The sequence below is a fragment of the Tigriopus californicus genome, chromosome 1 (genome assembly GCF_007210705.1).
Source record: "Tigriopus californicus strain San Diego chromosome 1, Tcal_SD_v2.1, whole genome shotgun sequence".
NCBI classification, from domain to species: domain Eukaryota; kingdom Metazoa; phylum Arthropoda; class Copepoda; order Harpacticoida; family Harpacticidae; genus Tigriopus; species Tigriopus californicus.
In genome coordinates, this window is record NC_081440.1 from 6,169,571 (window position 1) to 6,193,680 (window position 24,110).

Below are 24,110 nucleotides of genomic sequence, written 5' to 3' on the forward strand. Positions count from 1 at the left end.
ATAGAGAACGCTAGTCCTTTTGCTGATCCAAAGATGGGCGGATTTGTTGCAATTATGAATTCTTGATGTGATGCCATTTACAATTTCTTAGGGTTTTCGTTTTTTACTTTCGTAGTCTGACATTGCTTAAGGTCAGGTTAATAAGGTCATTACCGAATTTTTGTTCGCTATTTGAGTGTCATTTTTAGGGGTTATTTTCTACTGTTTGTGTCATTCTAATTGACCATTATTGACCAGGTTGCGCAGATTCATCTCAACCTTTCCTCATCCTCTTCTGGTAAGGTTTGATCAACGTTTCCGTCACTGACAACAATAAAACTGTTTTGATACTTTTAACGTTTTTCAAAATAACCAATGCCTTTATCCAAAAGCAGCAGCTTCAAGAAACTTGCTTGGAAAATGACGCACAAAGCTTAATATTCCCAACTTAAATTACTAACTACAACCAGGACTTACTCTATTTGTGGCATGGTTCAACATCTCTTGCCAAGCGGAATCGAATTTCAAGCCCTTCTCGGCGTAACCCTCTTCCGCCAGAGTGACCATTTCCTTGGCGGCCTCGTGAGCACTCGAGGCCTTCTCGAAGCGAATAGCCGCATGTTGAGCCTCGGCCAAGGCTTTGCGGGCTTCCATGCGAGCATCATAGTAACACCGGGAACGTTCCACAGCCGATCCTAGGGTCTTGGATAAGGTTTCCAGTTGACGGGTGGAATTATTGAGCAATTGTCGGAATTGATAGCGTGCTTCCTGCGTGCGACAGCGACCACGATGAAAAAAATGAAAATGAGAAAGAGATCTTTAGATCAGTTCCCACGAACCAGCTTAAGCTGAGTACGATCCATTGGCCAATCAGAGCATTTTCACCCCCAATTACCTCCAAGTCCAATTCGAGCTTGTTGATCACATCCGTCGAGCTATTCAGCTTCTCCAACTCAATCTGTATAAACGAGGAGAAACATTGTTAATTCGAGTCATTGATTCATTGGCTTGAATTCATGTTAGATACAAATGTCGTATGTTGATATTACCTGAATTCGAGGGTCGAGCTCCTCTTCCTCAAACGCATCCTCATCATCGGATGAAGAAGATTCTCCACCTAAAGCATCTGCTCGGGCTCTCTCAGCCATGGAGATCTTCAGATATTCCTTTACTTCTTCACCGACAACTCGTAATCTGCACTTGGAAATTTGCGTATTGTTTGATGAGGATCTCCAGGGAAACCAGGGAATTGAACTCTATCAACTTGTGCGTTTCTCTGTCAATGGAAGCCTTTGTTTGTAGGTGCAAGATTTGTCGACGGAGATCCCAATGCTGTTCCTCAATACGATCCAACGTAACTCTGGCCAAGCCCATGCCGAGCAATGCAAAAATCTGAGGGGCTGAGTGGCAAACTAGCTCAATGGGGAAGACGAAAGACAGGATCAAGTTCACAATGACTCTTGGGAGCACTGAGGCCAGCCGTGTAGTACTTGGAGCAAGAAACAATAGTACATGATTGATGCTCCCGAGGGTTCAATACCAAATCATTGATGTCGTCACTTGGGTCAAGTTAACAATTGTGTTGGATCTACTAATATTTGGATGGGCTTCCCTCGTACCAAAGGGTACACCAATAAGGTGGAGGAGGAATAATAATGGATGGACCATATGATCGGGTTGTGCAGTCGGACTGCGGAGGGTTGTTCGAGCCGGGCCAATTGGCCTTCATCCATGTTTCCTCAGTGAATAAACCGCAAGGCCGTGAGCTTTCTCAAAGAGCGATATTGCTGTGTGCTATTAAGGTCAAAACTTATACCTCCACGCATTTCAAATGAGTCCATCGAAACTCATCATTAATAAGAAGGATTTTGGCCCATCCTTAAACTTAAACATAAAATTCCATCAGTTAAGTCCATCAGCATTGGCACCCCATCCCGTCTAAATTTGAATTTCCCACTCTATTCCGAGGCCTTACCGTGTCATGCCTACCAAAAGTGGCAAATACCACCTTCACCATAAAAACACATGGAGCGAAATGCGCTCAGAGCAATCAATTTTGGCATAACTCTCTCAGGGCATACATAAGTTATTTCAAACTTCAAACCAACTATCAACTTGAAGGAGCCATTTGAACCCCTAAATGCCCCCGAGGCGATTGGCATTCCCGTCCATATTGTGGATCGTCTCCCTGATTGAACTGTTGTTCCAGTCCTTCTCTCGTTCTGAACCTTCTGAACCTTCTGAACTGCTCTCTTTCTTGGGCAGTAGCATTATGGACTGGCCAGTGTCTCCTGTTCTAGGCTTTGAGTTGGCGCACACGTCGTTGACTTGGATTCGTTGACGGTTGTTCGTGGGTCTGATGTGTCAATCCTGGGCAAGTGCAACCAGCCAGCGACCCGCCCATTGCCATTACGAGATTTCAAGCTAGGATGGGCCGCTGGGAGTTGCGGGCTTGAAGTGAGTGAATCGTTGTATCATTGCGGGCATCATGGGGATCCTACTCTCGCGGTTTTGGGTGAGATCGTGTTCCAGGTAGATAGTTAACCTTTCGTCCATCGGACTTCACGGTGGTTCTTTGGTTCTTTGGCAGAAGAAAAAATCCACGCCTGAGGTGTTGGAGGCCATCCAAGGCCAAATCGGGTCCATCCAATCGTTCAAGCGGAACACGCAGGCCTCGCAACGCAAGGTCATCGGCTATCTGGTGGCTTACTTCTCGGTCTTGTACGTCCTGGGGGTGGGGGTGGCCTATTTCAAATACTACCATCATCCGGATTGGCAAGATTGGCACTCGCAGCTCCGTCTATGGATCCCGATACTCATCGCTCCAATATTGTAAGAGTTGATTATGGGATCTACTCGACCACCATGTCGAATGATTCATGATAGATTGATGTACGATGTATCTTGGTTTCTGGGTTGAAACCCTAGGTTGTTCTTGGTGCGGAAAGTGCTGACATGGTGGTATCACCGGAAGATCCGCCGGAACGAGATCCAGCTCGAAAAGCTCATGGTCCAGAAACGCACGCTCTTGGAGAAGGTCATGGAGACCGAGACTTACAAAGTAGCCAAAGAGATCCTGGAGAAATATGCCCCCGAGCAATTGACCGCCAGCAAACCCGGGGTAACTTGGCCTGGACCTATCTATATCTATATATCATCGTGGTCATTGACTCGCTTGAGTTTGGTTCTAGTTCTCTGCGTCCAAAGTGAGTACGTCCAAAATGCCCTCTTTGGGGAGTGGCACGCCGCTCAAAGGTACGCCGACCCCACGTGGGCCTAATCCGGTGGCCCGGGCTAACACCCTAGAGCCCGCTTCGCTCGATTCCTCGAGCATGGAATTGCGGCGAAGAGGGACGAATCCCCAGGTTGGGCCCGTCAATAGCCCCGCCTCAGCGGCCAAACCCCAGGCCAATAATTCCGTCCCGAACTCGCGGGCCGATCAAGGAAATATGAGCGTGAACGGCTCGTTCACAGCGGCGGATCGAAACCGCAAGCCCTTCACACCCGTGACCTTAACCCAACGGTCTAACCAACGTAAGTGATGGCCAATGGATCAACGAGAGGGATCGACTTCGATGGACGAATCCCCCTTTTTGTGATTTTAGATGTACCACCCGGTCCTCCGTTGCCCAGACCAGTTTTGCCTCGGGAACGAGGATATATGGACCGAATGGTTGAGTATTTGGTGGGCGATGGACCGGCCAATCGGTTTGCCCTAATATGCAAGCAATGTGCGTCCCATAATGGAATGGCTCTTAAAGAAGAGTTCGAGTACACAGGTGAGTGAGTGTGCGATAAGAGGATCTGCTCTTTTTTTCGACAGTTTTCCTCCTGGAACAACTTTGTGATGTTAACTTTTGACGTCAGACGTAGGAAGTTCATAGAAGTTCAAACGCTAATGTCAAAGTAGGTCGTCGTTCCATTTTGAAATGAGTTCTCTCTATTAGTTTGCCGTTTTATTCTAACGTTCAGATTCTAAAGTAAACAAAGGGAAATGCAACGGAAATTATTTGTTCCAGGAAAAGAAAAACATCAGTAAATGCAATCATTTCATTCGAACAAAGCTGTTTGTTCAATGTAATCATAATGTTTTTCTTTTTTGTGCCTCATCCATTCTAGCCTATCGTTGTTGTTATTGTTACCATTGGAATCCCGCCCGAAAACAGCGCCCCACAGCTCCGAAACTCTCCGCTTCAAATCCAATGTTATCTAAAAGAGCATCCACCGAATCCTCGTCATCTGAAGGTACACATCCCTTCCTCCACCACCGTTTACCCATAAGTTCACTTCCAGTGAATATAAGTTATATTACAATTACAGATGAAACTTCACCCTCAACCTTAGCCAAAACGACGTCGTTGCCCAAACTGCTAGCTGCAGGTTCCCAAAAATCCGATCTAGGCGACGCTTCTACGATAAACTCGTCTCAAGTTGGGACAGAAAACGCAAATATCCAATCGGGTAAATAAAACAATGGCGACTTGAATCCTCCCCATTTCACTCGCGTTCAACTCAAATTGTCCTATCAATTTCAGTTGCCAAAGAAAGCTCGGAGGAGTCTGTTTCATCTTTGAGTGATCAAAAGGTGGAGCAAGACAAGTCCTAGGGTCACCAGGAGTCCTCCCGACACATCACTCTTCTGACTTCAACGAACTGTAATACTTTGAAAGGAAATTGGATTTCCATTTCACGCTTGGCTGTGTGGCGAGTAACTATGACAAATATTTTCCCCCCGACGAAAGAGCACCATCACATTTTATGCCGTTCCACCAATGTTCAGACGACCTTCGATATGAAAACAAATAAATGATATTGAACGCATTCTACGCGTAATTTTTTTTTTTCGTCATTTCAGGAAAAAAAATATTTTCCTAATAGCACATCGACGAAGTGCGGGTATTTCAGTCTTTTTTCTTGAGGAATTCGTACGACGAGCTGAAGTCTTTACCCGAATATCCCGAGTTGCACATTACCCTGTACAGCTGATGAGCCAATGATCCCAAGGGAGTAGCACTCTTGGTGCGAGTGGCAGCATCTTGTGAGAGACCCAGGTCCTTGGTCATGAGGGCGGTGCCAAAGCCTCCTTGATAGTGATTGGAAGAGGGGACGTTTTCCATCACGCCCGGCACCGGATTGTACGTATCCACTGACCAACATCGTCCAGTGGCAGACCCGAGGATTTTAGCCAAGAGTTTGGGATCCAGACCCAAGCTGAAGAGAAAGATGAAATGCGTTGGGAAAAAATGGGGATGGTTCCGTTTCTGTAGATGCTTTGAACTCACTTCATGCCGAGATTCATAGTCTCGGACACGCCAATCATGGAGATGGCCAAGAGCATGTTGTTGCAGATTTTCACCGCTTGACCGGTGCCCACTTCCCCGCAATGCGTGATATTCTGACCCATGGCATCCAAAATGACCTTGGCCTTTTCATAATCCCCGGCACTTTCGGCACCCACCATGAATGTGAGCGTTCCAGCCGCAGCCGCATTGACACCTATCAACATTCCCGCCCGTTGCGATCCCAGTTTTAGTCAATAAAATCACAAGCAGTCCAGGATTACCTCCGGATACTGGGGCATCCACAAAAATGGCTTGCTTAGCCTTGGCCGCTGCGGCTATCTCTTGGCTCACGGCCGGATCTATCGTACTGGAGTCAATGAGTACGGTTTGGGGCTGGATTTGGCCCAAGAGGCCGTCATGACCCGTATAAACCTCACGCACAATGTCGTTGTTGGGTAACATAGTGACAATGTGATCGGCATGAGCAGCCACATCCCGAGGCAAGCCCTGTTTTTGAGCCCCACGGGCGATCATGGCCTCCACGGCTGAGGGATCTACGTCATATACCAACACCTCATGTCCCTGAAGCAGAAATCCCGTCATCAGCAATCCAATCCAATCTAATGGACTAACCCAATCCAAGACAAGGGTCCGTACCTTTTCTATCAAATTGATGGCCATGCCCTGTCCCATGTTGCCCAACCCGATGAAGCCCACATTGGCTTGAACAGCCGGAGTGGCTGCCAAGAAACATGGAAAGAAAAAAAAATCAATCTGACTGGCCGTGATGCTACGGTTAGGCCCGATTGGCCAGTCGTAGGGTTAGCATCACTCACACGTCAAAGTCCGGATTGAGTCGGGATGAAAGCAGCGCCGAAGCCGCCCCAGTTTCGAGGCCCACATGATCGGATGTTTGGGATGAAATGTATTAGGGTTTAGCTCCAAAAGCAATCCCGCCCAACGCAATCCGATGGCCTGAGGTGATCGGAGTGACGTTGTGGACTGTGGAGTCGTTCTTACAACAACAACGTGTTTGTGTGACTTTCTTCCGACTTTCCTGCCCGATCTTCGATCTAGGGCTTGACCCCGACCGACTTTACATTGTGGACTTCTGGCTTGTCACCCTCACCTCCAGAAACGATGCTTTACGGTAGTATTTACAGCGGTAAAGGAACAGGAGTCGTTGTTATTGGTGGAGTATTTTGGTCAGAGGGCATCCATCCACTCTGAACCGGTTTGCCTGCCCATCCTGTTTGGGCTCCGAGGCCTAGGCCTGAATCGGGTCGTTCGTCGCCGATTCAGCTCCATGAAGCACGTACGTCTGAAGTAGACGGCAGACATGTTTGTACACACGGTTGCCAGATTTGGGGGCCTGAAAGAGGCTCAAAGAGAGGATCCATCCATGCATGTATGGGGACATGGGAACAATGGTGGCCATGTGAAGGTGAACGAACGTACTTTTGGTTTCTTGGTTTGATCTAGTTTGATCCACTCAAGCCTCACGTAGCTACGTAGATGATAAAGAGTTGGAGAAATGAAAAAGTCAATGGAAAACGGAAAAAAGAGGCGAAGGGGCGAAAACACCCCAAAAAGACGACCTACAACAGCCAGCGAGGGCAAAGATCGCCTTTGAGCAATTTTCAGTCGATTTCTGTATTGTGTAGCCAATAATTGCCATGGATTATGGAGAGGCTTTTTATTTTTTGTTTTACTTGCATTGCAGCCACTGAGGAATCATTTGTGACCACCACGGAGAAAATGGTGACAAAAAGTGGTAGAAGTTAATTTTTGCCATTGTTGATTAATTGGGCTGTGTGACCGACCATTCAACATCCATCAAAGCCTATCTTGATATCCATGGAGCGGCTAACAAACAGGATGGTTATTTGGTTTTAGTGTATTCGGAAAAGGAAAGATCAGAGCTAAAAAGCTTGAGCCTTTATCAACGAAACTCGCCACTTTTTATGAAATTCAAACGTTAATTGTACATTTTGACTTTCTTTGGTTTGGTTGCTTGCCTTGATTTCGGCAATCATTAACCAACATTCATCAATCAAATAAATCTTCGTAGATTCTATATTGAAGCATGACTGCTTTTGGTCATCTCATAATCTTACCTTTCAATTTGATAAAGGATCTTGAAGCTTATTCAAAATTCTTAACACATTTGTAACAAAAGAGGACATTTATATAATGTAAATAAGAAAATTTTGACATATCAAAAAGGCATTTAAATGCAAAATAATAAAAAAGATGTATTTACCCTACTTAAAAGGGCTTTTGACATCCAGGGCTTAAGCAACGCATTGGTTTTTCAATAGAATGTTACCTTTCTAAAAAGTAACGGCTTGGTAATGGAATGGGGTCTTAGCGCTCCCATTACTTACTCTTACCTTTATAAACAAAGGAAAGAAAAAAAAAATGTATAAAGGTATCCTCCCAATTTTTCAGTACGTTATGTCTGAAATGCAGTGACTCATTTGCTACTGATGGGATCAAATATATAATCAAGGGAGGCTGCGACGAGGTTATAAATCTACATTTTCTGTGACATATGACATTTCTAGTTGAATGATGGAAATTGGTAAGTTAGCCTCCAAATGTAAGGGCGGCTTTACACTACGATGGAAAACCAGGATTGAATCCGGTTTGAGGATGGAGGACTAGTGCCAGGGCGACTCCAGACTCGAGTACAAGTCCTTTCTAAAAGACCCAAGTCCAGATTTGTGAAAAAAGATCTCATTGTTTGGTTTAAATTTCGCATTAGGAGTCTTTTTGTTCGACTTGAGTACAGTGAAAAACTAGAGTCCTTTGCTGGCCTCGCCCCAGCACTAGTCCAACTTCAATCCTCAAACGGGATTCAATCCTGGTTTTCCATCGTAGTGTAAAGCCGCCCTAACATAATATTTGAAATTCACTTGCTCTACGTTAACTTTTTTGAAACCATGAAAAAAAAATGAAAAAATGCTTGTCAAAATGCTAAGTAAAAATGAAAAAAAATTAACCCAAACAACCCTTAATCTTTGAATCCTTGTACCATATTATCTTCGCATATATGTCATTTGTTTCACGTCATTTTTACTAAACATTAAAGAATTGTATAAAATGTTGCTGTTGCAGTTCTAGGCCATCTTTTTTTCTGCAAATGTAATGGTATTGGTAATGGTAGGTAACACATTCCTTTTTCCAAAAAGTAGCGGTAATGTTAACGTGGTCCTTTTTGGCAATGATTCAAGCCCTGCTGATAACTCTTGACAAATAATGAGGGCGAGTAAAACATTTTTGGCAAATGAAATAGGTCTTTTGAGCCTTCAAATGGCAAACAGGTTTTGGAATATTGCCAATAATGCCCAATAATGGAAAATTGAAAAGTGTCCTTCCAATGCAACTTACAAGGCCTAAGTAGGGCTGGCCAAAATCTGGAGATAAGTGTGGTTGTTAGGGACAGCAATTTAAAAGATCACATAAATTTGCATTTAAAAACATTGAATATAGAGTAACAAAAATATAGGCACGTGCAAGTTCAGGAGGGCAGCAAGGACAAATTTGCCTTCATATCAAACAGTATATAAAAGAAAGGGAAAATTGTGTCTTTAAAACTGTCAACACTGTAGTTTGATCTTTAGTTTGAACTAGAGGGTCCTCTAATTTGAACCAACCACATATAGGAACAGTTTTTGTGCCTGTCAGACTGCTCAGCTACACTATATCATAGGCCAATTCCCTTCTCTCCAAATCAATTATGCAGGGTTAGCCAGTTTAAGATTTACCACTTTGATTGTAGAAATGATTTTATTTGATTTGGGGATTAACTTTGGGAGAATAAATACTAATTGAATAGTTATTGTCCTCACTTGTTTCATTATCTGTTTCCCAAAATAGATTCATAAAATCACAATCAACTTTAGCAGACTGTCACATGCGTCTAAAAGTTGTACCTTTTCAATCATTCCAATTTTTGAAGATGAACTGAGTTATTTAAGATGAATAATAGAATGTAAATGCAAGCATCTAATATTACATCTGCAACTTATTTTACAATTTCATGTCCAATTAAATCTCTTAAAAATCTGGAAATTTTCAATCTTACAATTTGTTTTCCCAAAATTGACTCAAATTTATGAAGGTTATAATAAATTGCGGCTGCAAGTTCCTTGCCAAGATGGGTGGCGAGCACTAATACCACCAGCAAAAACATTTTGTTTCCAGAAACTTGTCAACAATGCCTTTCCAAATGAATGAAATATTTTTAACGGTCTTGTTCCTAGCCTGTTTGTGAGAAATTTAATTACAAGAATTGAATTTTCAATTTATAGATAATCACCAAAAATAACTTGTTGGCAAAAAATGGAAGCATTGATCCTAAGAAAAGTTAAGTACAAAACTCACGCTTTTTGTCCTACATAAGTGAACAAGTACATTGCCCTTTGGTTGTTTGTCCAAAACACACAGTCCCTCTCCATGCCTGAAGAACTCCTGGGTCATACAGAATGTGGGATCTTCTTCTTCGAGTTTACATAAGAAAATAGCTATTTATTCAATGGCGCGGGCATTCTTTGCGTGCAAAAAAGGCTGGAAGAAAGCCCATATGGTCAAGACACTTTGAATGCACTGCCATTTCTTCCTGTCGAGTTTGAAGAGAAGAGTGAGGGTTTGCCTGAGGTTCCCCTCACAATAGAGGGTATGATGAAATGGCAAACGCGTTTTAGGTGTTGACCTAATAGATTTTTGGAAATCCGAACTTGAATAAACTTCATATAAAGAGAGAAGCGGTTGTTGAATATCTAGTTTTCTGCTATGAGAACCAGTGTCAAAGGTATGATTTTCACTTGAAATCACTCAAAGCCAAATCTTTACGTGTGGAACTTGTTCTCTCTCATCAAGAGTGACCGGAAACTTGCTTTCCAGCCACTCTTGAATACAGAGCCATAAAATAAAGTTTCAACACTCGCGTTTGGTTTCCTTTGCGTGCATGAGAGTGAAGATTATACCTTTGAAAATTGGTCTTCATAAAAGCAAAATGCCTTCGGATTCGATCCAACCTCATGGCCCACTCTACTCTCCTTTTTCACCTGAGGCCCTAATTCTACCTTGAATCCAATCCAACTTTCTTTGAAGGCTAGCCACTTCTACTGGATCTAACTTGGCAGGAGCCTCTTTGCTACTTAGCAATTCTTTTTGGAATTTATTTTCCTAGGTACTGGAATTTTGGCCAATGTCTAATTTTTCGGAACGCATTCAGAACCAGCAAAATTGAAGAGGTCAATCCTCGATTGAATTCAACGTCTTTCAAAAAGATAGAATGAACATTTAATTTTATTTCAGCTCCAGCCTCTAATACAAACAGGCACACCCAAGGCATCCCATTATTGTCCTACCCGTTGATGTTCGTCCCGCTCGCCCTGCACCTTCCACAATAATCTATCTTGCGACACTGTTTCCATGAAACGAACTACGTGTCTCTCCTCAAATGAAAGGTACGTAGGGTACTCGAGCTAAAATTGGGTCAAATTGACACAGCGAACCACCATCACCACCTGTCAGCCTGTCTCGGGGTCTCTGGTTGACACTCTCCATCCATTCTTCCATTGATTCATTGCTCTATCGAGTCTGGTGGCCGTATTATCCCCCCTGACTGCATTGCATCCTCCCAGATTGTGAGTGTCTCTCCCCGCGAAGTCGCTCCGATGTCGGTCCGAACTTGCTTGGCCAGCAAACCGCCTTTGGTGTGTTTCGTGGTCAGTCTGTTCCTCATGGCCTTGTCCGTGTTTGCCCTGGCTCTCTCCATTCAATTCGGGGTCCACATTCGGAACCAAGACGCCTTAGGCTGGAACGATTTCCTGGCCAAGATCACGCAGCTTGAATTTTGCGTGGACCCTGCCTCGGCTGGGCCCACTGCCGGGCCCTCCACCGGCAAACCCAATTCGACCGCGGCTGCCTTGAGCACCATCTCACTTTTTGTGCCCATTTCTGCCTCGTTGCTCGAAAGTTTTCAAGTCACGCCGGACCCGGCTTTGGGGTCGGGTCCTTTTTTGGCCCACGGTGATATTGCGCTAGGTTCATTACATCGCATCCAACCCCAATATAGTGCCATGGTGGCCGAGGTTAGTTTCTGGCTACCCGCCCAATCCGTGGGTCCACTCATGGAGAACACCATCCAAGACATTTGTATGACGGTCACGGCCCCCGTCCAGTTGATTCGCGATCTCAACTCGGGCGATCGACCCAACCGGAACTGCAGTTTGCCCGGGGTTGAGGACTCACCTCGATCTGGTGTTCAATTTCATACCCACGGACCCGATCGATTACCCGGAGACTGGTGTTTAAATGGCACTCAATTGACCATCACCTATGAGTCCCATCCGGAATGGGTGGTTTTGATCAATGAGACGGACCGGGACATCATCGATCTGCACATGTTTTGCACGTCGGCTTTTCTGTTTGCCATTGCTTGCTCGGTGATTTTTATCATCTTTGTCCGGGGTTGGCAGGCCAATCGGACTATCACTCGAGCATCGGGGGATGAGTTGGGCCACCGCAGTCTACTCAAAACCATGGACGATTTCTGAATGGGCGAGTGAGTGACGACCAAAAATATATATCTGTGATAAACGAACGCATTTCAAGTGACCTTAATCGCTTCTCAACCCTCCTATATGAACTGACCCTTACCCGGATCGATAACTCGATCCCGTCTGGTTTTACAATCCGGGTCGTGTTTTTGCGATCTTTTAATAATCCGATTTCGTTCAATTCTAGAAACGAGTGATAAAAGATAGTTCTATGTAAAACTATGTATGGTGAACATAAACGCGCATTTTTTTCAAATGATCCCATAAGGTGGTGTTGTTATTTACAAAATAACATTGGACAATATATATCATTAATTCGCTTACATCATAGTTACTTCTCATGATTATGTGACCAATGTCAATTCTGTGGGTTCGGTAGGAAATGTGAACAGGAAGAATAGAATGTAACCGTAGGGAGGATTTATTCATGAACGCCATTAGCACCATTCTCCAAGTCGGCTTTCTTCTTCTTTTTCTTCTTCTTCTCAGATTTGGGCGTCTCCGGTGCTTCGGTGGCCTCTCCATTGGCCTCTTTATCCTCGTTTTCTTTGTTCTTCTTCTTTTTCTTCTTCTTCTCAGATTTGGGCGTCTCCGGTGCTTCGGTGGCCTCTCCATTGGCCTCTTTATCCTCGTTTTCTTTGTTCTTCTTCTTTTTCTTCTTCTTCGGGCTTGAGTCCTCGTCCACTGTTTCGTCGACCTTCATCTTCTTGACCTCGAGCGCCTCATCCTGGGAGTCTTCGAATTTGCGCTTAGTCGAACTGGCCATAGTGCTGTCGCCCGCGGATTTGAATTGGAGGACCTCACTCTTGTTCTCGTACTTGTCGAACTTGGCGCTCTTCTTGGCCAAGCCCGAGATTTGATGGGCATGACCGCCTTCGAGTTGGCGAATCCGGCCTTCTACTTTGGCGCGTTGCTCCAGACCGAGTTCGGTCGAAGTCTCTTCGCCCAAAGCGTCCACGCGACATCCCAGCGCGGCTTTGGCGGCCAATGTCCGCGAGATCTTGCCCTTCAGCTTGGCACTAGCCGAGCCCACCACTTGCGCGTGGTAAATGAGACCATACTTGGGCGTGTCGTGGTTGGTTTTGAGAGCTTTAAAGAGCGCTTTCTCGGAGCCCAAAATTTGGACGGTGGAAGCGGGATGCTTGGCCAAGTTGAGAAGGGACCCGGCATGGGAGATGAGCCGAGCGCCGACCAACTCCCCGACCAGAATCGTGAGGTTAGGGGCAATGGCGATCATGCGGTTCTTCAAGTACTCATACAGTTGGGTGCGGTATTCTTGGATTTCCAGGACTTGTTGGCACAAATGCTTGATGTTAAGCATGTCCTCATCGGAGATCTCAGTGCCCATGGAGATCTCGGCCGCGGCCTTGACCTTTTGTTCGACGTCTTCCGGCAGGATGTCGGACAAATCCGTGTCGTGGGCGTTGGTGCGCTCGCCCATGAGTTGGATGGATCGGATGAAAGCGATGTTGTCGGTGAGAATCTTGCCCAATTCAGGGAAATGCCATCCGTACCATTCTCGACAACGCATCATGTAGTTGTTGAGCTCCTTGTCCAGGTCGTCGAGGAGCGAAACGGCTTGCACGATCATGGTGTCGATCTTGTCGGGACTGAACTTGAGCTTGTAGCGGGACAATGAATGGGCCAGACCCAAGGACATGGCCGTCATTTCCCGTTCGGGCAATCCGGAGATCAGACCCGTCATTTGCGAGCGAATGCATCGCATCAGTTCGCCCACTTTCGAGTCGTACACGCATTTCAAGGCCAACTTGTCTTGGATGGCGTTGCCCAATTTGGCATCGGCCACGGCCAAATTCTGGTTGGCTTCTTGCGAAATCACCTTCTTGAGCAATTTCTTCAAGCCCTTGGACATCTTGCCTTCCACCGAGGCCGTAGCCGAGGCCAAGGCCTCTGTCGTATCCTCAAATTTCTCGAACATTTTCAGTTTGACCACCTTCTTGGCCGCGTCCACGCTCGTGAAGTCTTGATACAAATTTTCGCTCTTCTGCAGCTTCTTTTCGTCCAGTAACTTGAACACGGCAAAGCCGGCCGGAGTCTCGAACAATACCAACATGATGATGATGATGATGATCACGGCCTGCTTGGACTTGGTCGGTCGTCAATCAATGGGTCATAAACGCCACCCAAACACCCCGTTCTTTTTCACTTTCAATCCGCCGATCGGATGGATGGATTCCCTGTTCGCTTCTAGCTTCAAGCCACACTCAATCAACCAACCACGCGGTCAACTGCTGTTCACATCCAAAGGAAAACGTGAAAAACGCACGTGGAAAAACAAAACTCAATGGCCAGGGTGACTCCAAGCTTGGGCGACGAGTGAAAGATAGACCAGGGCAAGAGTTGATGGCTCAATGACACCGCCGAAGTTAAAATTCAGTAAATCATGAACCCCAAATTGTAGTTTATAGTCTTCATTCGCCGTGATCTACCATGTGTTTAAACCACAGATTTTATAGCCCAAGAACTATTGATTTACTTGTCTATATAGTTTCCTGTGAAATGCGTTAAACAGATCGAATTATCAAAATTCCATTGAAAGTCAGACATTGCAATTTTAACTCTGACTAAATGTACACTTCGAAGGCAAAATGAGCTCAAAATGTCCCATCGGTGCTTTCAAGATGGCCATCGGTGACCGCGCCCCTCGAGCTTCAATTGGTCACTCCCCAGTCTGCCGTCCTTTGAGCGACTTAGTAACAAAATCACCCCAACCTTCCTTTTTCTGATTATCTTCCGAAGCTTTTCCAACCGTTGTCTTTAAGATGATATAAGTAACTAGGCATTGATGTGATCCAGAACTACCTACATTCAATTTAGGAAGTTCCCAAAGGCCACTAGGCGCGCGTCCAGCAAAGTTATGGGCCTTGGCGTCACTTTCTTATAAGGCGTGTCAAGTGAAGGCGTTCATGCACAACTGACGTTATTCAATGGGGTGAAATCAAAGACAACATGCCCTGCCAAACTGCGCTGTGTATGCATTGAATTTTGACATTTATTCCATTTTACCTGCTTGTCTAGGCAATTAGCATTGTGGTGTTGAGCCAATTTGATAGTGCTTTCAGCGAATTAAACCAAACATGTTCCTTTTGTTGGGTCTTGTAACACTGCTCACTTAAAATCATCCGATTATTGAAAATTCAATTGGCGAATGGTACGAGTTGACTGCGATGTTTGTCTTAATTCTCCCTCCCAAAAATGCCCAAAATCAAGGTGCCGGACCACATTTTTCCTTGAATTTCCTTCACTTGACAAGCCATATTGCTTGCAACATACTTGGTCATTGAGGATGCAGCTAAAATAGTTAACATTGATTTATCCCAGGAAGAGATTATGGCCAGCTTTACACCAAATACCAATCGCATGTGCCTTGTGGCAAAGAAACACTGCCAAAAATGCGTTTCAACAAACAGACTATTTTCGCGGCGCATTTTTCAGTCCGATTTCACAACCTCGTCTTGGATAGTGTTAAAGAAGTCCTTTGAATGACAAGTAAAATCATAATAATCTGGACTCTCTCCACACTCCAAGTCGAATTTCAGCTTTTCACAGGTCGGAGGTCACCAAATGGCATTTAATAGAATCACAAGCATTTGTTCTTTTTTTCGACTCAAGAAGTGCAATCCCACAAAATCCAAAAATGGTCCAATGGTAATGTTCAATTGATGACTACTTGTTCATTTTTTCAAACTCCCAAGCATTGTTATAGAAGGCATCTTGAAGTCTGTGGGGGGCAGCTTCCCAAAAATGACCAAATGCCCAAGCAATTGCATGGCTAGCAATAAGAATGGGTATTTGTCATGATAAATCAGATTTATAATTTACTTGCGTTTTCAAGTACTATATTGCAGGTGTCAAGGTTTGAATCCTGCTACTTTTGGAAAGCTACCGGCTTTTGGTGGCACCTCCTCAAGTAAATGCAATGGGACTAGAGTGCTAGCACTCTAAATGGGACTAAAAGACCACAATCAAAGAAGATGTTTTTGTTGGTTGATTGGCTGAAATCTTTCTTGAACCTGATTATGTTTTGCCAAATCTCAACATTTTCCACATTTTCTTAACTCCTGGGAGTACATATTATTATTAAAAAGTGCTTGGCTTAATTTTAGCAATGCCTAAGAATTTCTTTCAAACCAAATGGATCTTCTTAGATTAGAAAGTATGACTCCTTTTGGTTATCTCATGATTTCTTTTGTTGGCCAAATGTCTGTTTGCCGAGTTATATTGTACAATTGATGTATTCTGACCAAAAATACCCATGGTGTAAACATACATCATCCTACAAAACTGGCTATTATGACTTTTGGAAAAGTAAGTGCCATAAGAAACGCCAGTATATTCTTAAACAGGAAGGGTGTTGCATGTAACTAATCTTGCACTTTCGCCCAGGAACGGGAATTGCTATGCATTTATTTTTCTGAGGAACCACCCAAGCCCTGGTTTTTCATGGCCAAAGACCATCCATTCCTAGCCACGGAAACTCAATAAATTTTACAAAACCAAAGGGATCCTTTGGAAAGGCACTCCATACTCCTACAGAAAATGGCTGATCCGGACTCGAGTCGTTTATTTCGAAAATATTTGACCCCGGGCTAGATCTCGACAAGTTCAATCAAAACTATAGCATCACTAATCCTAATGATGAGTTGGGAGTGAGTCCATGGGATTATGCTCGGCTCATAACTTTGTCTCAGTTTATATTTTTTCTGTAAAACGCCAATTTCACCCTATTCCCCGTTTCCCCGCAAGGTATCATCGACGCCGCTCGACAGATAGCCCGTGGGCCTAAATTGAAGGTGTCGATTTTAACGATCATGGATTCTCGCCTCACCCATCCGACCTTCTCTACGCCTTACGGGCACGGCTCGGCGTACGGGTTGCCGATGAACGGAGGATTGACCTCGGGCTCTTTGTTCCGCGATATGCCTTTGCCCCGCGGCCATCATTATACGGATCGGCCTCAACAGTACGGAAGCTTGCTGCCTGATCGCTATTTACGCACCTCGCCCCCGCCGGGCTACATGGGTGGACCTCCCGCTTACTTGCCGCCTTCGCGAAAGTTTCGTACCAAAGTTCGCTTTGATTTTTGCGTATTTTGCCGCAACAATGGCGAGGATGAGCAGTTTTTCTTGGCGCACACCCTGAAGGATGATTCAGGCCAGGTGATTTGCCCGGTATTGCGGGCTTACGTGTGTCCTATTTGTGGGGCTTCAGGACCCGTGGCGCACACCATCAAGTATTGCCCGCAAAACAAGGTACAGCCTCATTACTGTTTGGGCTCACGAGAACTAATTGTTCCCTGAAATGACCCGTTCAGGGCTAAATCATGTAAAAAGTTATTTAATAACAATGGGTACTTATTGTGTACATTAACTTTTACTGCAGACCTAATTTTGTGCTCATAATTTTCAATGCTGTCTGATGGCCAGATGATCCCAATTTATTGACCTTCACTAAACCGTCTTTAACCGAACCAACCATGAACCTGATTTCGATCCAGAGCATGAATGCGCTCTAACACTTCAAAACCACTTTGAACAATCCAAACACTGCGGAGGGTTCATTTCGGACTTTCTCGAAACCAAAGAAGTGATTGGTAAATTTATCCTTCAATAACTTATCTTTTAGGACGACAAATACCACGACTCGTACGCCTCGATCACCACTCTGAAACAGATGCGTTCGTCCACGGGAAAGATTCGGTGCAACGGTTCGCTCTCCCTCCAATACCCTGCCGTGGAGCACTGTTTGGGTCCCGTGGGCTCGAGGGTTCCGAATAGCAAGGAAAGTAGTCCCACCGATAGTCCCCCTCCGACCCCAGGGATTTATACTAGTCCCTTGAGTCTGGGCTTCCCGTTGCGTCAAGGCTTCGGATCAGGTTCGCCAATCATGAGCAAAAACAAGTCGGAAATGTTTTTCCCGGATTTTTAAGAGGACGGATGAATGCAATGTTTGTAGAATGAGATGAGTTTGCAACCTTTACAGCCCAACGGGTTGTCTTTATTTTCTTTCTCTATTATCCTGGATATTAGTTCTGTGTCACGACTAGAATGTTTGGAAGATTCGACATTTTTAGCCCCTTTGATTATGAATTGGAATTGTTTTACTATCTACTGTGCATACGATTATGAATTTGTGATTTTCATTTGAACTGTACCCCGATTACAGGCATCGTTTTAATACGTTTCCATTACCGTCCCATTATTGTATTTGAATGCCAAGAAAATGACTCGTGATTACCAATGAAATACAGAAACTTTTGACCGCTATAACTTTTAATAGCTACTTATTAGAGCTGTGCATCGGATCCGACTTTTCGGATCAGATCTGATTCAGATCGGATTGAGCATTTCGATCGGATTTGGACTCGGATTGGGAACGGAAGAAGTCGGATTGGATTCGGATCCAATCCAATTCCAAAATTGCAAGATAAATTAAATGAATGTAAATTTGTTTTTACATTGGTTTCTTTCACAGCTCTCGAAATGTGGGGGAAATCAAAGAACATCAAAGTTAAAATGGAGTATCTCACACTAACAAAGAAACCCAAAATTTCAGAAAGTAAGAAAATGATCAAAGTACTTCTAAGTGGAAAAGAAACGCAATTAGCGAGAGTTAAGTGAGTTTTTTCATGTCAATTGTGTGAACAAATCAGATTTTGCAAAATATTTTTGATTATGGTCGGATTAGGCAAATACATCTCAGGTTCGGATTCAGATTCGGTCGGATTGGGAAAAAATCTCAGACCCGGGTTACAAAAAATCACGTTGAAGCGGATTCGGAGAACCTGTTGGATCCGATGCGCAACTGTAATACATACCCAAGTGAAACGACCTCTATTGCATTACCGTAGTACTCACATTTTGTGACTTTTTATACTAGAAACGGGCAGAGGTGCGTTAAATAAGAGCACGATAAAGCGGCAAATACGATGCGATTAATACGTAGAGTTTCATTCACATGAGGTGGAATCAAACTGCGATAATCCTTAGGAATTATGGCTTGAAAATACTAGACTTTTATTGGAGAATGTACTGTACAAAGGTATAATATGCAAAAGTAACAGCTAGCTTTTCGATGGGAACTTGTGTATACTGGTATGGTCTTTGAATTGCTCGATGGTTTCTACACCAGCCCACCATTTCGGTAAGAAAGATCGTGCCAACAGAGCAAACCAAGGGGTGAGGTTCGGCCGATCCTGAATAAAATCGTCTAACTGATTGGCTTTCATAAACATCACTTCTTTCACTTCATTCGGATTGGGCTCAAACTTCAGAGTTTTCGCCTTCAAGAACAAAATATAATCGAGCTCGTTCTCGCCCCATTGTCCACATTGTGAAGGAGCCGAATACAGGATGCGAGTCAAGTACACCATCTTTTCAATGGGACAATGTTCGGGTAGAATCCCCAGTTCGCTCAAAACTCTTCGTTGTGCAGCCCGCCGAACACCAATAGCTTCATTACTGACATCTTGTTCTTCGGGCACGGCCAAGGGGTGGCTACAACACGTGTTGGTCCATAACCCGGGAAAAGTTATCTTGTCATCGGATCTTTGTTGCATTAGTATTTCGTTGTTCTCGTTGAAAATGAATAAAGAAAAGGCTCTATGAAGCGGACTTTGGCCTCGATCATCGAGGGTGTGGCAATTTCGTTTGGAATCCGATCCAATTTTGCGATCATTCTCGTCCACAAGGATGCATCGCTCCTCTAGTAACTTTTCTTGGACTGGATCAATTTTGGGCGAGAGCGTTGAGGCGAGGCATTTTCCCGGGTTCAGAGAGAGCATAACACTCTTCCGAATCATCTGTAATAGAGTAATAACAATCATCGATTCGATGACATTACTGAACATGTTTGTTAACAAATGAAAGGGCTTTTTTTGGTTTAATCAGTTGATTGGTTTTGCACATCAATGAGTTTCGGGTGAGATAGTTAGTGTTTCGTGAGACCATTATGTAAACAAAGATATATCACAGCTGATTAGTACTAAGGTTTTGATTAATTGAGGATTGTGGTTATTGCAGATGGGTTAACAAGAGATTCGAAGTATTCAACAATCGTCTAGAGCTCGTCTCGTGAATGGAAACGAGGGTCCAAGTGTTGGAATTGAGGGTGGTTTCTGACTAGTTGGCCGGCTTCATTGACTTTTCTCACGAACTCCAGAGGGTCAAAAGCATAGTTATTGAACTTGGGTTGACCCTTGTGTTCGCTATCTAAATTCGGATCTTCAGACTGAGGAAAGAGCGCGGTGCGATTCGTCCACGTGATATAATTCAAACCACACAAATGGGTCAGATCTTGATAACAACCCGCGTCTTCACAGTTGTACAATTCGAACACAGTGGCCCATGGGGGCAAGAAAAACATGTGTGTCAATCCTGCCCCGTGGAGACCGATCAAGATATCTGTCGAGTGGATGGTTCGAAGTTGTTGCTCAAACGGATTTTTATGAGTGAAATAGGCCACCTCCACATGATATCCTGTTTCGCGATTCAATGCCGCAACTAATTGCTCTTGATTAATGATCCGACGGTGTTTGGTGAGGCGGGACAAGAGGGTCACTCGGAGCTGGCGAGAGTCCGTTTCGACTCGTTCCGGGATGCGAAGACGATGGAGAATAAATTCGGAAAACGCCCGAAAGAGAGCCGAATTCCGGCATCCCTGAATTATTGGAGTGTTGTAATAGAGCCCAAAAATCAAGCGTGGCAAAGCCGGGAGCATCAATTTTCGGAAGCAAACCCTTTGGGCGCCAAACGAGCGCAAGTCCAGCAAAGGGTGTTGCGTAAACGCCTGAAACGTCGGGCGAAATGAGGAGTGGTAATCGATGTTTTCCCAGATGAGAATGTTTATGTCGGTAGAAAATGCCTCCGGGGACATTCGGTCCGACCCATTTAGATGGAGCGATAGATAGAGATTGAAGAAGTCGCAGAAATGATGATACATATTGACGGTGGCATCGAGTTTCATCAGGATCGTGGGTCGTTCTACATACACGTCGCACATTCGGCTGTCCGTCCCATTAAAGAACACTTTATCCGTCTGAAAGTATCGAACTTCCGGGGCCCAAGACTGCAAAGGCGACATGAGATTCGAATGTTCCTGCAAAAAAAGTCGATTTAAAGTACATCGACCATGGATGCCACCCTCTTTCAACACATCCATATCGTAGCGGAGCGTCCGACCAATATCCATGATGGGGCGAAAATCGATCATCAAATTCCGGCCTTGACAAAACGTCAATTGATCTGAACAGTTCAGATTAGAACTTGCCGGATGACCTGCACTTCGGCACAACGGACGGACGCTAGATCGCATCTTGCGCAGATATCCAAATCCGGATTGGTCATCAAATACCGACTTGGCCGGTCGTTTATGAAAATGGCTATATTCGGGCTGACATTGAATCTCATCTAACCCCATCGATTGGGAGCAATCGGGCTCATGCCCCCAACAGGCATCACGGTGACCCCAACTGCGCTCCAGATGAGCCTTGGGCAGATTCCAATCCCGAAACGGAGGTCCGGTGGCCGTCCAAACCAAACCCACCCAACCGACCCATAACACGAATCCGGGGGAGACTGGACGCACCATCACACACAAGATACCCAAAGACGACGAGGTAGGGGGCGTGGGACGTGGGGCGTTCACTCAATGGATTCTAGCGATTCTAATGATGTCGTCATGACCACTCGAGACGTTTTTTTCCGTGGTTTTCCGTCATGCCAATCCAGGCGGGCGTCGCATCTGCCAACCTTCACTGCTTGTGCTCCCTCCAACTCATAGGGCAAGTCGGTGATGGACTGGCAGGGGCCCCGAGCACAGATCATATAACGACTATATGGTCTGTGGCCCCGAGCCTCGCACATGTTCAATGACTTCACCGGCCCGAAGGATATGGTTGTGTGCTCGACGAACCCGCTGACGAGAGGGGTGGATGATAGACAAATGGTTTGGAGGCACTAGAGGTGGACTAGACCACGTTCAGTGTGTATGGAGGAGAAGGTTCTGCTGGCTCTGGATGTGAGTTGGCGATTGCCATAGGTGGAACGGGGGATTCATCCTGGATTTCAAGGCAAGGGAAGAGGAGAGCGGCCAGGGCAGGTGCAAGCAGCTTTTCGTTCGTCGCGTCCGACCCACCCACCAGTGTAAAAGACGGACGAAACACATGTCCATACGATAGAGGAGTACAAAGAGAGGAAACTTACGTGGGTGGAATCAAGGCTACTACCACCCGATCAGTGCGGAGGGACCGGAGGGACCGGAGGGACCGGACGGACGGACGGACGGACGGTCGATTCAACCGATTCAACCCGAGAACATTGGCAAGAGTCCTTGGCCATGAACGGGTGACCATCAGCTGACTGCGTCTTTGTTTTTCGATACTTGTGGACTTCAGGATAGGTAAATCAGTGGATGGGTTGGTTGGCTCCGTTTTCTACGACGAGGACACGGCGATTGTGAGGCAGAAGGATATGACGGATATGACCGAAGCTGACGTTCAAGCACGTAACAACTAGCCTTTAGTAACAACCAATGTGTTCTATATGGATGGGTAAAATTTGAGGCCTGGGCCATGAGGAGGGACTGAATTGATCAAACCTATAGCTCGTTTCTTTGATATTGGCCATAGGTTTAGGATTTTAAGGTAGCCCTCTGATGGCCAGGCTGTACGCTATTGTTAAATCATGCTATATAACTGAGTTTGTGAGTTATATGGCTCACAACCCTATGAAAAATACTAAAACAATTTGTTGGAAGTAAAGATCATTTGTGTTATGGTTCCTTGTAAAATTGTCCTTTGGCACGCATAATACAATATGGTTATGTATCACCAACACTATAAAAGAATAAGATTAATCCATGTCAAGCGATTTATAACTATGAAAATATAGGAAAATAAGTTAGAAGATTAAAATCTCTTGAATCAGTAAATTCAGCGAGAATTGACCAATTGATCCAATCAGTTTGAAAAGTAATTGCCGCAATTGCAAAGTACTTTTTGATCCTATACAATTTTTGCCCTGGTATTGATCCACTGGCAATTGCAAAATGCTCATTGCTTTACCGCCAAGAAAAACAATTTATATTTCATTTAGCAAAAAATGTTGGAGCTTTCAACCTTCAGATTTTAACAAAATCATCATTTAAAAGTATTGTCAATGTAGATCTAAAGGTCTGCAATATTGGTCAAATAATTAGGTATCTTCGTTATAAGTTCTTAATTCAAACATGCTGGCACTATTTTGCCATGCAATTAATTGAAACATTTTCCAGTGTCCTTCATAAACCTTTTAACCTGTATAATCGCATTTGATCGAGTGCTCAGATCATGTCTGCTACATAAACAGGTTCTTCAAGGTCTTTTTGTTCGTGTCAAGGATTTAGAAGGCTGACGTACTTTTTATTTTACCTATCTGTCCAGGGAAAAGAAGTCTCTCATCCAAATGTGGTTATAAGTGTGGCTGACAAGATAAAATAAAAAAGATCGCTAATCATTTCATCTTGCTTTTTGACTGACTAAAGACTAACCATCAGGGCTGCGCATAATATTACTAATTTGACAAATAGTTATGTCGCTAAATAATTTGGATCGTTAAATTACATGTCCCGACCCTTCCTTTGTAAGACTGCATACGGCGTAGTCCTAAGACTATATAGGGGATGTCAAGTGAATGAAATTCAAGGAAAAATGTGGTCCGGCACTCTGATTTTGGGCATTTGGGGGCGGGAGAAATAAGACAAACATCACAGCCAACTCGCTCCATCCGCCCATTGAATTTTTAATAATCCAGTGATTTTGAGTGAGCTGTGTTACAAAACCCAACAATATAAACATGTTTGGCATAATTTGGTGAACGCACTATCAAATTGGCTCAATACCACAGTGCTATTTGCTTAGACAAGCAAGTAAAATGAAATAAATGTCAAAATTCAATGCATGCACAGTGCGGTTTGGCTGGGCATGTTGTCTTTGAAATTACTCCATGGAATAAGGTCAGCTGTTCACGAACGCGTTTACTTGACAAGCCCTATATGGCGTAGTCCCATTGGTAAACGTTATTCTCCACCGGTTAGTTGGCGGTGCTACTTTTTTTAAACTTAACCCAACCCAACCTAACCTAACCCAACCTAACCTAACCTAACCTAACACGATATCAATACCCCTTAAAGTCTGTAACTAAACTTTTCTAAGAGTTTGTCACAAATTTAAAAATGAGCACCGCCAACTAATTGGTGGAGAATAACGTTTATCAGTCCC

General features: G+C 44.5%; 7 protein-coding genes and 1 long non-coding RNA gene across 9 annotated transcripts in view; 2 read left to right on the plus strand and 6 right to left on the minus strand.

Annotated features, from left to right (window-relative positions):
* LOC131888493 (SH3 domain-binding protein 5-like) overlaps nt 1-1,667 on the minus strand; it is a 13,920-nt gene extending 12,253 nt beyond the window's left edge. The window contains exons 1-3 of the mRNA XM_059237366.1: nt 1,029-1,667; nt 875-937; nt 457-747 (exon numbers count right to left, since the gene is read on the minus strand). Of these exons, the coding sequence (XP_059093349.1) occupies nt 457-747; nt 875-937; nt 1,029-1,127 (453 nt within the window). The 5' untranslated portion in view covers nt 1,128-1,667. The remainder of the gene's footprint in view (nt 1-456; nt 748-874; nt 938-1,028) is intronic.
* Nucleotides 1,668-2,258: 591 nt separating this feature from the next.
* On the plus strand, nt 2,259-4,800 carry LOC131888536 (endoplasmic reticulum junction formation protein lunapark-A-like). Its single transcript, XM_059237418.1, has 8 exons — nt 2,259-2,494; nt 2,570-2,811; nt 2,908-3,100; nt 3,171-3,513; nt 3,585-3,758; nt 4,099-4,224; nt 4,300-4,440; nt 4,515-4,800. The coding sequence occupies exons 1-8, from the start codon at nt 2,468-2,470 to the stop codon at nt 4,583-4,585; spliced, it is 1,317 nt and encodes a 438-aa protein (XP_059093401.1). The 5' UTR covers nt 2,259-2,467; the 3' UTR covers nt 4,586-4,800.
* On the minus strand, nt 4,787-6,501 carry LOC131888556 (3-hydroxyisobutyrate dehydrogenase, mitochondrial-like). Its single transcript, XM_059237440.1, has 5 exons — nt 6,098-6,501; nt 5,919-6,001; nt 5,543-5,843; nt 5,262-5,475; nt 4,787-5,190 (listed from the first exon to the last, which is right to left on the minus strand). Exons 1-5 carry the CDS (start codon nt 6,162-6,164, stop codon nt 4,881-4,883), a joined length of 975 nt encoding a protein of 324 aa, XP_059093423.1. The 5' UTR covers nt 6,165-6,501; the 3' UTR covers nt 4,787-4,880.
* A 5,588-nt stretch (nt 6,502-12,089) lies between these two features.
* On the minus strand, nt 12,090-14,127 carry LOC131888513 (nucleolar protein 58-like). 2 transcript variants are annotated; one of them, XM_059237398.1, is made up of 2 exons: nt 12,441-14,127; nt 12,090-12,350 (listed from the first exon to the last, which is right to left on the minus strand). In XM_059237398.1, the coding sequence occupies exons 1-2, from the start codon at nt 13,905-13,907 to the stop codon at nt 12,255-12,257; spliced, it is 1,563 nt and encodes a 520-aa protein (XP_059093381.1). In that variant the 5' UTR covers nt 13,908-14,127; the 3' UTR covers nt 12,090-12,254. The 2 variants fall into 2 exon arrangements, with proteins under 2 accessions (XP_059093381.1, XP_059093372.1); XM_059237389.1 differs by having other exon boundaries at nt 12,090-14,127.
* Nucleotides 14,128-16,556: 2,429 nt separating this feature from the next.
* Nucleotides 16,557-18,123, plus strand: LOC131888565 (uncharacterized). Its single transcript, XM_059237453.1, has 2 exons — nt 16,557-17,106; nt 17,480-18,123. The coding sequence occupies exons 1-2, from the start codon at nt 16,666-16,668 to the stop codon at nt 17,780-17,782; spliced, it is 744 nt and encodes a 247-aa protein (XP_059093436.1). The 5' UTR covers nt 16,557-16,665; the 3' UTR covers nt 17,783-18,123.
* Nucleotides 16,959-17,430, minus strand: LOC131888599 (uncharacterized). The gene is made up of 2 exons (XR_009374132.1): nt 17,239-17,430; nt 16,959-17,150 (listed from the first exon to the last, which is right to left on the minus strand). It is a non-coding gene; the product is annotated as an uncharacterized LOC131888599 (long non-coding RNA).
* A 723-nt stretch (nt 18,124-18,846) lies between the features above and the next one.
* Nucleotides 18,847-22,342, minus strand: LOC131888572 (isopentenyl-diphosphate Delta-isomerase 1-like). Its single transcript, XM_059237464.1, has 2 exons — nt 22,057-22,342; nt 18,847-19,655 (listed from the first exon to the last, which is right to left on the minus strand). The coding sequence occupies exon 2, from the start codon at nt 19,653-19,655 to the stop codon at nt 18,918-18,920; it is 738 nt and encodes a 245-aa protein (XP_059093447.1). The 5' UTR covers nt 22,057-22,342; the 3' UTR covers nt 18,847-18,917.
* On the minus strand, nt 19,657-21,442 carry LOC131890124 (EGF domain-specific O-linked N-acetylglucosamine transferase-like). Its single transcript, XM_059239408.1, has one exon. The coding sequence runs from the start codon at nt 21,440-21,442 to the stop codon at nt 19,913-19,915; it is 1,530 nt and encodes a 509-aa protein (XP_059095391.1). The 3' UTR covers nt 19,657-19,912.
* Nucleotides 22,343-24,110: the final 1,768 nt, after the last annotated feature.

Excerpts from the sequence above, each read along its gene's own strand:
- LOC131888556 (XM_059237440.1), bottom strand. The coding sequence starts at position 6,164 with ATGTGGGCCTCGAAACTGGGGCGGCTTCGGCGCTGCTTTCATCCCGAC. Across the intron at positions 5,844-5,918 it reads CCATCAATTTGATAGAAAAG|GGACATGAGGTGTTGGTATA; the intron begins GTACGGACCCTT and ends TTTCTGCTTCAG. Across the intron at positions 5,476-5,542 it reads GGATGCCCCAGTATCCGGAG|GTGTCAATGCGGCTGCGGCT; the intron begins GTAATCCTGGAC and ends GAATGTTGATAG.
- LOC131890124 (XM_059239408.1), bottom strand. The coding sequence starts at position 21,442 with ATGGTGCGTCCAGTCTCCCCCGGATTCGTGTTATGGGTCGGTTGGGTG.
- LOC131888536 (XM_059237418.1), top strand. The coding sequence starts at position 2,468 with ATGGGGATCCTACTCTCGCGGTTTTGG. Across the intron at positions 2,812-2,907 it reads ATACTCATCGCTCCAATATT|GTTGTTCTTGGTGCGGAAAG; the intron begins GTAAGAGTTGAT and ends TTGAAACCCTAG. Across the intron at positions 3,759-4,098 it reads AGAAGAGTTCGAGTACACAG|CCTATCGTTGTTGTTATTGT; the intron begins GTGAGTGAGTGT and ends CATCCATTCTAG.
- LOC131888513 (XM_059237389.1), bottom strand. The coding sequence starts at position 13,907 with ATGTTGGTATTGTTCGAGACTCCGGCCGGCTTTGCCGTGTTCAAGTTA.
- LOC131888565 (XM_059237453.1), top strand. The coding sequence starts at position 16,666 with ATGGATTCTCGCCTCACCCATCCGACCTTCTCTACGCCTTACGGGCAC. Across the intron at positions 17,107-17,479 it reads AGTATTGCCCGCAAAACAAG|GACGACAAATACCACGACTC; the intron begins GTACAGCCTCAT and ends CTTATCTTTTAG.
- LOC131888572 (XM_059237464.1), bottom strand. The coding sequence starts at position 19,655 with ATGATTCGGAAGAGTGTTATGCTCTCTCTGAACCCGGGAAAATGCCTC.